The sequence below is a fragment of the Myiozetetes cayanensis genome, unplaced genomic scaffold (genome assembly GCF_022539395.1).
Source record: "Myiozetetes cayanensis isolate MyiCay16 unplaced genomic scaffold, myiCay2020 scf5-8, whole genome shotgun sequence".
Lineage (NCBI taxonomy): Eukaryota > Metazoa > Chordata > Aves > Passeriformes > Tyrannidae > Myiozetetes > Myiozetetes cayanensis.
The window spans coordinates 26266032-26280540 of record NW_026087742.1 but is presented as its reverse complement, the minus strand read 5'-3'; the positions used below and the strand labels follow the sequence as shown (position 1 = coordinate 26280540).

Genomic DNA, 14509 nt, shown 5'->3' with positions numbered 1-14509 from the left:
TTTACTTTTCCTCAGTGTTCACAAATACCTTGACTCTGCAGAGGACCAAGGCTGTCCTGCAATATTTTTCTCCCTTTCATTTTCTTGAAACTGTTTTGCTGGATACCCATCAGATTTTTTGCAAAATTTGTAACTAGGAAAATGAGAATTTACAAGTAATCGTTCACCTGACCAAATCCCCCTCTTCTCTCCCTCCACACACTGTCCTTACTGAAACTGTATTGTACTTAGATTGTACTTTTGGCCTCACAATGCTTACAGTGCTCAAAATCTGACTGTCAGGTGAGTGGAACAACTCTTGAAAAAGTGAGCAAGGTTTTTTAACAGCTTTTGCAATCAGGTGGCTTCTGCCTGCTGCGTGTTTGGTAAGGTTGGCAAGCAGCACTGAGTGAATAGGGTGTAGCTGAGTGGCACATATTTGTAAAGAGAAATCATAGCTCTAGGAATAGCTGTGCTTTACAAAAGCCTTAAGGGTGGCTTGGAGTGAAAGAAGGGTTGACATGTTCACACGATGGATTGTGTGGAATCTTATTACAGTATATCTTTGTGCTGCAAAGGTGTAGAAGTGTGTGGACTATACAGTAAAGTTACTCTCATCAGCCTGTACTTGATAAACAAATGAACATTTCACTTTTATTTATTCTGAGGTTGGGGATAGGGGCAGTGGGCTGTTACGCAAAGTATTCATTTAAATGCTTTGTAGTCATCTGCTGCTGCTGCTGCTCCCCAGCTCTCCTCTAGCTCAAGGCCCTACTTGTTTAGCTGGGTTTCAGCTTCTCTTTAGGCTTAGGCAGCATTGCTTTGCAAGTACAGCCTTCGCTGGGGGATCACAGAGGCAATCCACTCACCAGTGCACTGCTTGGCCTCTTCCCACGTGTAGCGGGGCACGTAGCCAAAATCCTTCTGTGCTTTTCTATAAGAGAAGGTGAATGGAGTGTTCAGGAGGGTGACCAGGTGACGGTTGGTGGAGGGGATGTATCTGACAAAGGGCCAGAGCAAGAAGCTCACGATCTCCAGCAGCAGTGAGAAGTAATACAGCATTGTCAGAGGCATGGGGAGCTGGGGCTCGATTCCAAACCCCAGGTCCTTGGTCAGCTCATAATTTAGATCTGCGTAGCTCATGTGAGGAGTGTCATCTGAGATGTAGTAGAACTTCCCCCTGACATGCTTGGCTTTCTGTGGGACTCTCAGGGCTTTGGCCGCCTGCACATGTGCCCAGGCGATGTTCCCCACGTACACGGGGTTCACCAAAGCCTCCTTCCTGGAGAAGCGCAGGTAGACATTTTGGTTCAACAGGCACTTATCCAGATGACTTTGAAGAAATGGGCATCCTTCTCCAAAAATGTACATGGATCTCAGGGCACAAGTCATCAGTGTGCCACCATCCTTTAGCACCTGGCCATCTGCCTTCAGCACAGAATCCTCTGCCAGTCTCTTGCTTTGGGCGTAAGGAAATTTTGATGTACTCTCATAAGCTGTATCTTCGTCACCATTGAAAATTGGGTCGCCTCTGCAGTTTGGGCCTGTCACTTCTATGGTACTGGTGTATATGAAGTGCTGGACGTTGCAGCGGACACACACCTCCAGCAGTAACTGAGTACCTTCAAAAGGGAAACATGCAAGTCAGTCTAGAGCTCCCAAAGGAGGGAAAAGAGGGCTTTTTAGATCAGAAACGTCATCTCTGGCCCGAGCTTGGCCCAATCTCCCCTCTCTGCAGCTTGACGAATCCTGTCCTGAGCTGGGAAGTACATTCAATGAAACCAAGCCTGTTTAGATTATATTTTGTTAGTTTCTTTATTCCCTTCCCTTTAAAAATTTGCTTCCCTTCCTTCCTAAAAAGATATTTGTGCATTGAGGCACTGTGTGGCATGTGACACAGAGGAATGTCCTGCATCAGGGCAAGTTTAACGTGTTCACTTCTGTTCTGCTTTGTGAACATCCACATTTGATTTCTTGAAACATTTGTATTATAAAAGTTCTATTTTCCAGGAGAAACAAAGCTTCCATTCTGCAAGCCTATGAAGTACATAGCAGTGCTTTGGCTGGTCAGAAACCCAGAAGAGCATCGGTGTGAAAATGGAGGGAAACGTGCAAAAGAGAACAGCAGTATTTACTGACTGACCTTGGGGTCAGTTTGCTCTGGGAGCAGGACTGGTGCATGCTTTCATTCTAGCAAATGTTATGAGTTAACCCTCACTGGCCCGGTGGGCTTTTTTCACCCATAGACAGACACCGTTGGCATGGGGGTAGGGAAGGTGGGGTCAGAGCTTACAAAGCTTTCTGGTTTGGGGACATTTTAATATTTGTTTGATTTTTTGGGGGGGATTTTTTATTATTACTTTTCCCCAGGGATGTAGGCAACAAATTCTGCTGTGAAAAAAGTGATTGCAGCAGCAGTATGGTCATAAAGACAGGGCTTTACAAATCCTCTTTCTGAACTACTAACCCTTTGTATATTTTCAAACTACCCAATGCGCAGGTTTCTGGGAACTTGGCTTTCTGCTCTTCCTCCTGGCAGGGACCTAAGAGACTTCCCACTGGACTCTAATTTGTGGTCACTGACAATTTGTGACTTTGAGCAGAAATTAAAGGTTCTGGAGCAGAAGATAGTGGCAGTAAGTCAGGATAAAACAACTAAAATGCCATTCTGCTGTTTTTAAGGTGCATGTAGGAGACAACTCAACTACAAAGAATTCTCTCTTGCTCTGAACGCTGGTGAGTAGCCAATATTTGTAAAGTGGTGCCTGTAGAGGTATTGTTCCTTATTTTTCTGTGAAGAAGTCCTGTATCTTTGGGAGAGAGGAACAAAGAACTGGGAAAATTATCCATGTAAATAAGAACATCTTCCCCAGATCTCCCCCAGGTTGCTGAAGCAACACAGCCAGGGAGGTTCAGCGTGCATGCAGGTTAGGCAGTACCAGTTCTGTGAAAGGTATAGAGAGTTTTGGGATCACAGGGAGGGGGGTGAAGTTGTTCTTTTAGGAAATACATTTATATTTCCTGGCAACTGATGCTACGTTCCTAAGCCAAAAACTTCTCCCTCTTCTGATCTTCTCCGGAAGAACAGGGGTTCCTCAGTAGAAGGGGAGATCCCACCCATGAGGCACTGAAACCCCTCCTTCCCATAGCTTTTGAGTTTACTGGGGAATTAATTATAAACTCAAGGTGGGAAAGCCCTTGTTCCTCTCAGCTGCCTTCTTGCACACACAGACCTTATGGAAAATGGGAGGAAAAGAGAAAAGGAAGAAGAAAAAGAATAGGAAGCAAAGAGCCACAGGCTCTGGGATGTTATCAACACAACATTGCTGTAACTGCAGTGTTTGAAAAAATGGAAAAATGTACACAGGCAGGAATGCCATGCGGGGAGGGAGAATAAGAACTGATTTCTTAGACGGGCATTGGGATTTCAGAGGTGAACTGATTTCAGAAAGTTCCACTGAACATGGGTTTATGACTATCACCATTGAAGGCAGAGCCTGTGCAGATCTCAGGATGGGCAAACATAAGTGTTGACAAGAGTGAATGATCCAGCTGTGCCCTGCAGTGGGAGACTGGGTGTGGAGAGGCCTGGAACTGCATAGGGCTGCATGTATGCGTGTTGTGCACTCTGAGGTATGCCTGTGCAAGATGCAGAACAACACAGTTAGCCTGGCTCAGGATAAACACAGGTCAGGTGCTCCCTTTCCTGAGCAGATGGTGACCAGAACATAGTAGACATGGGTTTGAGAAAGTTGTTTCACCTGCTCACCTGTTACATTGACTTCCCAGAGCAACTTCTTCTCTATAAGGCCCAGGGTGTCAATGAGGGAAGCCGTGTGGATGACAAGTGAGACCCCCTGACAGGCACGGCGCAGGAATGCCGCATCTCGGATGTCCCCTTCCAGGATTTTCACCTCAGTCTTACCCTTGAACTCTGCAAGAGCAGCAGAAAACAAAGCAAAAGAGTTTACAGGCATCCTAAGAAAAGCACTGAAAGGAGTGGTGAAGGGCTAACCCTGGCTGGCTGGTGCTGACAGTCCCAGCACAGGACGGGTATTTTAAGGCTGGTAGAACAGAAGGTATTTTCCAATTACTGTATTGTCAAGTGGTAATGGCAGCGCTATAGAGGTCTGTGTTGGATTACCTACCATATATTTGGAGCCAATATTCAACATCTCTCTTTCTTTTTTTATATTTAAAGAGAAATATTTTCCACTGATAGCAAGCTTCCTTCAGGGGTGACTATTTTAAAGTTCACAGGGAAGTAGCTTTGACTACCCACGTCCTGAAGACTGCGTGGCTATAGATGTGTTAACCCAAGCCAGGCACTGCATGCTCCTGTCTTCAAGGTGATGACTGATCTCTCTCCACCCACAGCATGTGAGCATAGAGATGTGTTCACACCTACTTTCTGCCCTTTAACCTTATCCATAGTGCAGCTCTTCTAATACATTTCATATAGTTCTGACACATCTTTTTCTTGTACATTCACCAGGACTTATTGTGCTTTTTCTAGCTCCAGCTCTGGCTCCATTTCAGCATCTGTGCTGTGGGGTCATTTTTAGCATGCACATCTTATCTGAACTCTCAAGACTGTTCTCCTGAGCTACCTTAGCCCCAGCTTGCTTTAACTCCTGATTTTTAAGCCCTCTCCCTCCACAGGAGCTAGTGTGTGTGACCCTGATCAGCTCTAGGTCTCAGAGCCATCCTTCCCTTATGTTATGCTGAACAGAAGCATCCTTTCCACAGCCCAGAACCACACCAACAAATGAGCCAGCACAGGATGATCACTTGGAGACATTTACAATCTGAGGAAGGCTGCTCTCCTGCGAATTCAACTGGCCTGGCTGCAGCAATGCCATGGGAGAGAAGAGGACTTTCTCAGCATGACCCACAACTTTTAAGGAGGTGGTGTCATTACAGTGAGTCTTCTTGGAGCCTCTGCTGTGGCTGCACTAGATGGCTCCCCAGGCACAGCTGCTGGGGAGGGACTGCAGCACAGCCAGATCCTCTGTCTTCGTACACCATCATCAAATGCCCCTTTTAGATAAGAGAAGAACCTGATCAATTTGTACAACTTTTAGCCTCAGCCATACCTGAAATCTTGTGCATCACCAACTCCAAAGCAAGCAGTATTTCGTCTCATGTCTTTAATATGAAGCACTGAGAGACGTAGCTGTTGGGATCTGGAACTGAGTGGGAGTATCTTTTTAAATGGTTTTACCTCATTATATAGCATGCTGAAATGTAATCCTCCATTGATTTAACAACTGTTCTGATGCAACAGGCTTGAGGAACTTTTTTCTTCATCACAGACAGTTCGTCTGATATGTAAGACTCGTGAAACATTTGCAGAACTGTTACTAAATCTAGAGTTATGGCCCTCCCAGCATAGTCATTGTCACATACTCCCTTCTGCTCCTTTGTTTTTCAGAGTGCCTTCATTTTCTAGGACTCAATTTCCAGAAGATTTATACTGAAATCTACTTGTATGGATGCAAAAGTATCAGATGAGGGCTAGGGTTTTGTTAACTACCAATCTAACCTGGTAGTTAGATTTGCTCTAATAAATATTTGCCTTTGTACAGATTTTAGGCTGATGTTCTCCATGAGTAAGGTTTCGTGGGGTTGCAATAATTCCAAAAATAGACATAAATAGTTTTCACAACATAAATTCTGACATGTCACCTCTTCAAAGTCATCACAGTGCCCTGGCAAGAGTTAGGAAAATAGCTTTTATACATGCAAATAAAAGATTTCAGGAAAAGTACAGAAGAACCCTGTCCCTTTTAAAGCTGATGGCAGGGATACTTGGTGCCAGTCACTAGAAATCTGCTGTTTAGCTGCTTTGTGCCTCGCTTGGGCTTGCAGTCTGTGTGTGTGATGTGAATCAGGAAGTCTGCTCCTCCATTTGATCTTAGCCAGCAGAAATTGCCACAGTAAGTGGGCCTTGTTCACTTTAGCAGCATCAGCTACATGTCAGGGATCAGCAGATTGATTTTGTTTTGTGTAGGGTGAACAGAAAACTACAGGTGAACTTGGAAGCAGAGAGAGGAAACAAGAAATGACTGACAGACAAGGGTTTTAGTCTGAAGCGGATAGCAGAGAGAAACTTGTTTTCCATCTGCACAAACCATTGCCCAGGCATCAAAAAACCATTTGTGTGTCAGATCAAAGGAGAAGGAACAGAATAAATTCAACTCAGCTCTCCATTTTTGCATAAAGCAATTATGAGAAAGTACCTACCCACTGGGAAAGCTTTTTCTACTTCACCAGTGGTTTCTGTTCCTCTGAGCTGTAAGCAAACTCTCTGCTTGCTATGGGGTATTTTTTTCTTGGAAATGTAATGATTTCTCAATAAAATTCAGTGTCCTGTTGTGAGCAGTGTTTGACTCAGCGATCCAGTCAGACTATTTGCCCTAAAGTCTCTTTCTTTTTCCTATGTGTTATTTAAAGTTCAGGCAAACAGCCGTGTCTGTGGGACTTCTTAGCTTGAATTTCTTAGTGCACTTTTAGAGAGGACCTAACATCTGTGAGGTGAAGCATGGGGGAAGGCATTCCTCATGAGAACTCTCCATTTTCCTGGTTAACTGGATGGTTCATTAAAATGGTCTACTTTGTGTATTCGTAGGAGAAAATTTAGAATTACATCTTATTTTAATTTGTAAAGAGTAAAGCAATGTATTTGCTTCTTTAAACCAGAGAAGCTGAAATGTTTATTCTCTTCCCCTTTCAGCTACTTGGATGTTCAGCTACTTGTTTCCACTCTGCCCTTCTGTTTTGAATGCCCTGATAAAGGCAAATTAATGTCTGCAAGGTTGAGCAAAAAGATAGCAATTTTTCCTCAGAAAGAATCCTGGGAAAAAAACCCTCACATTCCTTCTCCCTTTACTTTCCTTTTATTTTGGATCAGTATTGGGTTAGCAGTGCAAAACCATTCAGTGCTCAAGCATCACACAACTGAAAAATTACATGAAAAGAGGGTTCAGGAAGAGAGGGGAGAGATGTGGAGGGATGAGACAAGGACAAGTGAGAAATCCTCTTGAGAACAACACTGGAGATCTAACTGCGCCAGAAATGCCAGTGCAGTAGTGAACAAAACAAAGAATTGTGTTAAGTGGAAGCACAGGAAGCACAGATAAAGCTGAAGTGGGGATGGGGTGTAGGAAACCCAAGGCTGCTGTGTTCAACCTGACATTCATTCTCAGCCACATTGGGTAGATTCCAGCTCACAGCACTTGACATTAATTGGATCATCCTGGACTCCTCAGGGCTGTGGAAGAATGCAAATGCCACTGTTCTACATGGACTGAATGCAGTGGTCAAGGTCTGAGCAGAAATGTTATTTGGATGAAAGGGGAGTGTCCCTGAGTGTCTCCTGGCACAAGAAGCTGTAACTTGCACATACTCTTTTGTCTCTGCCCTGACTCTGCAAAGTGATTGCAAGTTCAAGCTGCTCAAGAGATTAGTGAGAAAAAAACCCTGCTGAGCTCTGCTCCTGGCTATTCAAGAAATCCAGATAACATCTGCTAGCAAGTAAAAGCCTCCACAGTAAAAATAATGCAGGTCAGAAGACTCCAGGCCTACCGGTTTTGTAGCAGCCCTGCACTTGGAATAGGAGTCACTGTGATAGAGAAGGGCTTGAAAAGGAACAGCAGGGAAGTATTTCAGGTAGTCCCGAGCACAGGCTCTGGCAGGACACTTGAAGAGATGTAGCCACAAGGGCCAATCCAGACAAAGGAACTGCCAGTCAAAGTGCAGGGGTTCAAGTCTGTTTAAGCACATCTGGAATGCCAGCCTGAGGTTCCTACTACCTGGTTTAGGGGGAAAAAATGCTTTGTTACTTGACTTTTCCCTACCTCCTGTGCTGGTCAGACAGACAGCAGGAAGGTTAAAAGAATAGGAGAGGGGGTGTGTGGGCAGCGCTTAGTGGAGGAAGAAGGGAGGATAAGAAAAGAGGGCAGAATGCATGCCTATAAACAAAAAAAGAAAAACAAACAAACAAACAAAAAAACGAATAGAGAAACCTTTGCTGCAGCTCAGCCAAGACTGTGCCCACACAAACATTTGTTTTCACTCTTTAGGATTGTCTCCACAAAGCTCTCCTGGCCCAAAGCAGTGCAGATGCCTCTGTTGCTACCCTACTGCATCAGTGCTAAACTACACACACTCCAGCTGCCTCAGCCTCTACTGCAGCTGCAGGTTTTGTCTCTGTGGAAATGCTCTGAAAATCAGAGTAGGAAGGGCTGCTGCAAGGCTCGGGGCACCTAGCAAATCCTTTGTGAAATGCTGAATCAGATTTAATGAGGAAGAAGTCTGAGTTCTACAAAATGATCATAAAGGCTTGTGCAATTTATACCAGGTTCATGGTGCACTGTTACTATTCTTTGATGACACTTAAATGCTTTATAGAAAGATTGAGGCTCTTTAGCAAATCACATGGAGATATTCCATAAGGTTTCACATATGGTTGTCTGTATACAAGAAGAAGAAGAGTCCTGAGGTGAAGATGGAGGAAAGCATTAATAAGTAAATGTAATGTAAGGACTTAAGACCTTGACTGAATTTTGGTCCCTCTGTGTCTTTTCATAAATGTACTCAGTATCCCAGGAAATGGGACAGTTAAAATATAATACTCTGAGCTGCTTTCCCTGCCACAAACTGTTTCTAACAGGGGGCTTATCACTCATTTGTGCTGTCTCCAAAATCCATTCAAGAAGCCAGAGTTCTGCCTTGCACTTTGCAAATGGGTCCTGTCTCTTCCGTACTTGGCAGAAGTGTTCTGCTCCCCAGGAAACTGTGGTAACGTTAATAACAACAATTTTTAAAATACCTCATCGCAACTCTCAGCCAGAAGATCACTATTAACCAAACTAACCAAAGGTTGAAGAAAACGTTTAGAATTTGCACCCACAACTTTTGTCACTGCATTCTAGTCTGGCACATCAGAGCCCAGCACAGCATGTTCTGGATAACACTGCCCTCCTGCCTAGTATAGCAATGCTTGTGTTTTCCTTTCCCAAGAGCAGAAAAGTGAGATTTTTACATTAATTTCACTCTGTGGGTTTTGTCGTAATAGAGGCCAGGTTGAAGACAGCCTGTTTACTGCATGAACAGTCTCTCTCTCCCAATGTAGAGAAGCCTCAGGCCCTGACAAAGAAAACTCTTGTTTTCATTTTACATTTGATTTCTGAACTGGAGGGAGAGGGAGGGATAAAGCAAGACTTCCTTGAAATAAAACCTAAACCCTTTATCTGCAAAACTGGTTTGAAGGAGACGATAAGACTTCCAGGCTATTCATATGAGACAGCAACACATATATCTGCAACACACCTTATGAAATGGTACTTACTTTCAAACCTGTTGAGTGCTTCCTCACTAAAGGCCTTGTCCAGCAGTCGGATCTCAGCCAGCTCCTCCTCTTCTTCCAAAAGCAAGCGGACAATCCGCTGGCCAAGGAATCCCCCTGCTCCTGTCACCAGACAGCTTACCCCAGCCAGGGACATTGCTCTGGGTTGCTCCTCGGTGTCGAACTGGCTGCCTCTTGAGCTTAGACTGGCTGGTTCACCTCCTGCCTGAGGGAATGAACATATGACATCAACCTCTGGAGTCTTTACAAATCAAAGGGTGTTACCAGAAGGAGAGGCTAATGACAGACAAACTCTAATCTCTACAATAAACAACAATTTTTTTAAGCACGCCTTACTTTTGCTAGCTATTCCTATTCAGAAGTAGCATAAAGATTTTTTCATGCAAAGGAAAAATACTTTACAAACTATTCTAAACGAATTAAATTAACAAATCAGAAAGTGCTCAAAAATCAACTTCAATGCCAAACAAACCTCCCAAAAGTCTTCTTCAGTCCTCGGTTCCACCTCTCTAACACTCAGGAGACTGTGGGGGAGATTTGCCTGTATTTATACACTGCAGAGCACTACCTCAGTCATTTTGCTCCCCCTCCCTCTCGAGTGCCTCCTTTGCTACAAAAAAATGTGATACTTCCACACCCCACCCCTCACCCCCCCCCACAAAGAGTAGAGCTTTGGATGCAGTGAGGTCTAAGCCTAGATGTGTCCTGCAGCCCTAAATTCTAGTAGAGTAAACCCTCATGCTGATAATTCTGTCTAGCTTCATTTTCTTGTGTAATATAGTGCTAACATGGAGGTAGGGAGCATTAAAATTAAATGTAAATAGCAGGATTAGCTATTTAGAGTGGTTTGAGCAGTGGACTCTACTGCTGTATATATTTTGGATGATGTGCTTCCCCATTATAGCACGGGCTCCTCACTCTCTGCAAAATCAAAAACTAACCTCTGGGATTTTGTGTTTGTTCAGTATACTACAGGCATTCAAGGTGATGAAATGGTTTAATGCACCATCAAAGACAAATTAAAGCTGCGGGAGATAAAGATTCACCTCTGGAAATGTCTGGTGCGAGTGCACCTAATTAAAATAAGGCTGTTTGTGCCTCTGCAGTGAGCTGTGTTGTTACTTGTTTACATATCCAAAACACGGGGAAAATGCCCAGATGCTCCCCCCTTCTCCAGTTCCAGCAAAGCTGTTCTCTAGTGTGAGACCGGGGCAGGGCTTAGGTATTAGCCTGGAGCTCCTAATACCTGCACTGCCTTCCTGGGTCTGTCAAGACATGCTGGCTGCAGCTGTGTTTTCTCTCTCTCACACACAGGGATAGACAGACATCCCTGCTGAAGCAAGATGATAAATAGGTAGCTACCTCAAGAGAGAAGGAAGTTATGAAGAAGCCCAGCAACACAATTAATTAGGCTGAAATAACCGGAAAATGGATCACTGATTTTGGGCACAGCTGGAATGGATATCTAAAAATGCTTTGCTTCCATTCACACGACTAACTGCTAAGCTCCCTTTTTTAATCTATCATAGATTTTGTTCACTCATTAAAGAGAGCCCTGGAGAAAATCTTTACAAGAAGCATCCCCACATTGTTAATTTTTTAGAGCAAAACTAGGCCTGCAAGGGACAGGAGGAGAGCAAAACTATTTCTGTTGGAGGAGAAAGGTTTCTAGCTGACACAGATGACAAAGTTTTGGCAACTGTTTCAATGCTTGCATCCTTGAAAATCCTTTCCTTACAGTAACAAATCTTTTAAAAAATTGTTATCAGTGCTTCTTTCCTTGGCTTTTCACAGCAGGACCTTGACATTGTATGTTCTTATCAGAAGCTGCTGCAAATTAATATTGTGCACTTTGCAAGGCAAAATAACTGGTCAAAGCCTGCTGCTGCAAGTGATGTTCTCTGTAACAGGGCTTTCTTTTTACTTTTAGGAAAGAAATAAAATGCCTTAAAGAGGCATTATAAAACCAGACAACAAAGCATAGCCTTTTAAGATAGAAACCACTCTCCTACACCAAGCTTGCCTATTAGAATGACCAAGTTTAGTCAGGGGTAGTGCTTATATGAGAATGAGTGCTGCATAGGGGACTGCAGGGAGATTTATTGCTGCTGTGCCTTTGTCCTCTTAGGTACTACTCAACCAAATGCTTGGCTTAGTTTGAGGTAATTTTATACAACACTGCATAGCAGCCTTCATCTGAAGTGCCGTTTGTGAATGTCAGTGGTCAGACAGCAGTAGTTTGCTCAGTTCACCACTCAGACCTGCTGGTGTCTCCTGCAGTCTCACCTTGAGTCAACATTTTCTCATTTGGTTCTTGTTGACATTGCTGTGTGGGGTTGCTGGGTGGCATGACAGCTCCTCTGTGCTGCAGAAGAGGCGGGCTTTGATGTTCCCCAAGGGGCACAGAGGCAGATGCTGGAGTGGGCTGTACACCCCAGAACAGTGTCGATGAGCAACAAGACCAGAGTCCACCAGACTCCTGAGCACCAGGAACAGCTTGATGAAATTCAGAGTTATTGCACGGGTATGGGATTTGTGGACTAAAACATGATTCAGCAGCATCTAAAAAAGTTTACCAACGCTTCATTCTGTCTCAAGGCATACTAATTTTTTAACTATGTTGATGTCTTCTCTTTGACTTCATTGTAAAACAAAGCCACAAAAATCTGATATTTTGATGTAGAATGAGCTTTAAAAATGAATTTTTAGAAAACCAGTACATTTTGCATGTGTTGGGGAATTGCTATACATGGACTAAGTGGATATCTTAGTATATGTGCAATCCACCATGCCCCATCACAGCTGTGTCCCTAATCTCTGGTCCAGGAACACTGTTGGTCCTCTGACTTTATTGTGCTTAGTGTGACAGATACTTCGGAGCAGTGGCTGTCAGATGTTGGAAAGTGCATTTTCTTAGCCTTGTCACAAGGACAAAAAGGTATTGGAAGGGAGTGTAGTGGAGATGAAAAGACAGAACGAGAAATAGTGAAGGGAAAATTGCCAGCAGCATTGAGAATGAACTGTATGATGCTACTGGAATGATTAAATGCAATAACATTGCAGCACAGAAGTTTTAGATAGGATAAAATGTACTTTTACAGAGGGCAATGGTGTTTAATTGTGCAATCAGAAAGAAGAAACTATCCACAATCAAGAAGAGAAGAACAGATCTTTTCCAATTTAGGAAAGGGTTTTCTGAAGTCTGCTCTGTTGCCTGGACTGATGAGAATTGAAGCAGGGAAAAGCAAAGGCGTGGTCATTATCTAACTGGACCTTTTGCTGTCTGCATGTGAAAAATTAATGTATTTCTTACAACCACATGCCTGTAAGCTCAAAATGCCTTGGTGCTGGCAGCTCTAGGAAAGAGACTGTACTTTGAGATGTAGATTTAGTCGAGGAAAGCTTCTGGCCTTCAGAGTGAGAGGCACTGTTCCATCTTGGAAACATTTTCCTCTCTCTTCTGGTTACACATTGACAAGAGTGAAGAAGATTTAAATAATTAACTTTTGGGCATCTGTCCTGAATCAAACTCTGAATAAATACAACTTTTCATAGTGGGGAACAGTTAAAAGACACTTTAACCAAGTTATGAAGATAACCGCCTTAAGAAACCTCAATGTTTCCATGTCTTTAAACCTGAAAAAGAAAATACCTCCTATTTCAGTAGTACCAAAATTCTTCCAGTAGAAGGGAGAAAGTGATTGTAAATGTTTCTTACATGATCGCCAAAATCAAAAAGACTTATTTGCAGTAGTCTTTGCTATATTGGACAGCACATGAGTTGGGCAATTAACTAGAAACAAACATTTAGTCTCTTTTCCCCTTTTCTTTTAGGAAGAACTGCTTCCTCAAGTGAAATAATGAGTAAATTACATATTTAGAGGCTGGAGAAATTTGCATCATATGCCAAAGGAAAATGTTTATATTTGGATCCATTTTGTAGATAAACTACCGTTGTAAATAGACTGATTCCCTGTCCCTGCTACATCCCCCGGGGATGCTGTGAAACAGCAGGGTTTAATTAGTCCTTAACCCACAAGTTTACAACCTTTGGGCACAGTTTATTTGGAAGATTTAACCTTGCTTGAATTTGTATCCGAGATATTCACAACAGTCAAATACAGAAAGCAAGAACAGAGTGCAGACAAGAGGGCATGAGATTTTGGTACACATTGGCATGGATCACAGAACATTTCTGGAATAGCTGTAGGATGGACTTGTTAAATAGTCTCTCAGCCTATTCAAATCCTGTATGCTCTTATTTTTAAGCTCAAACACCAAACACCTTTCTTCTTCCCCAGAAAATGCTTTCTGCAGCCTCTTTGACAGAGATATATGTGCTGCCTCTGCAGCTCCATGGTAGTTGATCACGGCAGCACAGTGGTACAACATAGTACAGATCTCATGTGTGGCTTTCATTTTATGATCCTATGATATCCCCCAACAATTTAGATTAAAAGGAGCCTCTGGAGGTCTCTGACCCAATCTCTTCTTAAAGTAACATCAGATCAGATGAGGTTGCTCTGGACCTTGCCCAGTCAATCTCTAAGTATCTCTAAGGATGGAGGTTTCACAAACCCTCTGTTGCAGGATTTGACATCCCCCCTGCCATGGTGAATTTTTTTTTCCACTGATTTCTACCTGGAATTTTCCTCATTGCCTTTCACCCTTTTACTGTCCACATCCAAGAAGCTGGACTGGATTTTCTCCAAATGAGTAGTAAAAGACAGCAATGTGATCCCCCATCATCCTGCCTTTAACCTTCTCAGGACTGAGTACTCCCAGTTGTCTCATTCTCTTGTTGTGCATCCTTGAAGTCCATCAACATGTGCAATGTGCTGTAATTCCTGAGTCTTATCTGCCAGGCTGTCAGTCTGCTGACAAGGTTTATTGTTACTGGAACAGAGAGGAAGGCCTCCATGTGAAGGCCCCTGGAAGATCAGTGCAGACACTCTTATCTCTGAGAGAAATTAAAGCCTAAACAGTGAGCTAACAGGGCTAGCTCCTTTCTTCTGCCTCTTTAGGGACAATTTAAAGTAGGGTTTATGCAGAAGGTCGCTTTTGGATAACATGGTTCCCCCTGCACATACCAGTGGGGAAGCGGGCACCAGGATATTTGCCAGATGCAAAGCAGTCTGTGGCAGGGAGTCTGCCACCCAC

General features: G+C 43.4%; 1 protein-coding gene across 1 annotated transcript; it reads right to left on the bottom strand.

Moving 5' to 3' along the window:
- Positions 1-619: 619 nt before the first annotated feature.
- Positions 620-9821, bottom strand: HSD3B1 (hydroxy-delta-5-steroid dehydrogenase, 3 beta- and steroid delta-isomerase 1). The gene is made up of 3 exons (XM_050333224.1): positions 9332-9821; positions 3749-3913; positions 620-1601 (listed from the first exon to the last, which is right to left on the bottom strand). The coding sequence occupies exons 1-3, from the start codon at positions 9483-9485 to the stop codon at positions 787-789; spliced, it is 1134 nt and encodes a 377-aa protein (XP_050189181.1). The 5' UTR covers positions 9486-9821; the 3' UTR covers positions 620-786.
- Positions 9822-14509: the final 4688 nt, after the last annotated feature.

Excerpts from the sequence above, each read along its gene's own strand:
- HSD3B1 (XM_050333224.1), bottom strand. The coding sequence starts at position 9,485 with ATGTCCCTGGCTGGGGTAAGCTGTCTGGTGACAGGAGCAGGGGGATTC. Across the intron at positions 3,914-9,331 it reads AGCACTCAACAGGTTTGAAA|AGTTCAAGGGTAAGACTGAG; the intron begins GTAAGTACCATT and ends CTGCTCTTGCAG. Across the intron at positions 1,602-3,748 it reads CTGGGAAGTCAATGTAACAG|GTACTCAGTTACTGCTGGAG; the intron begins GTGAGCAGGTGA and ends TCCCTTTTGAAG.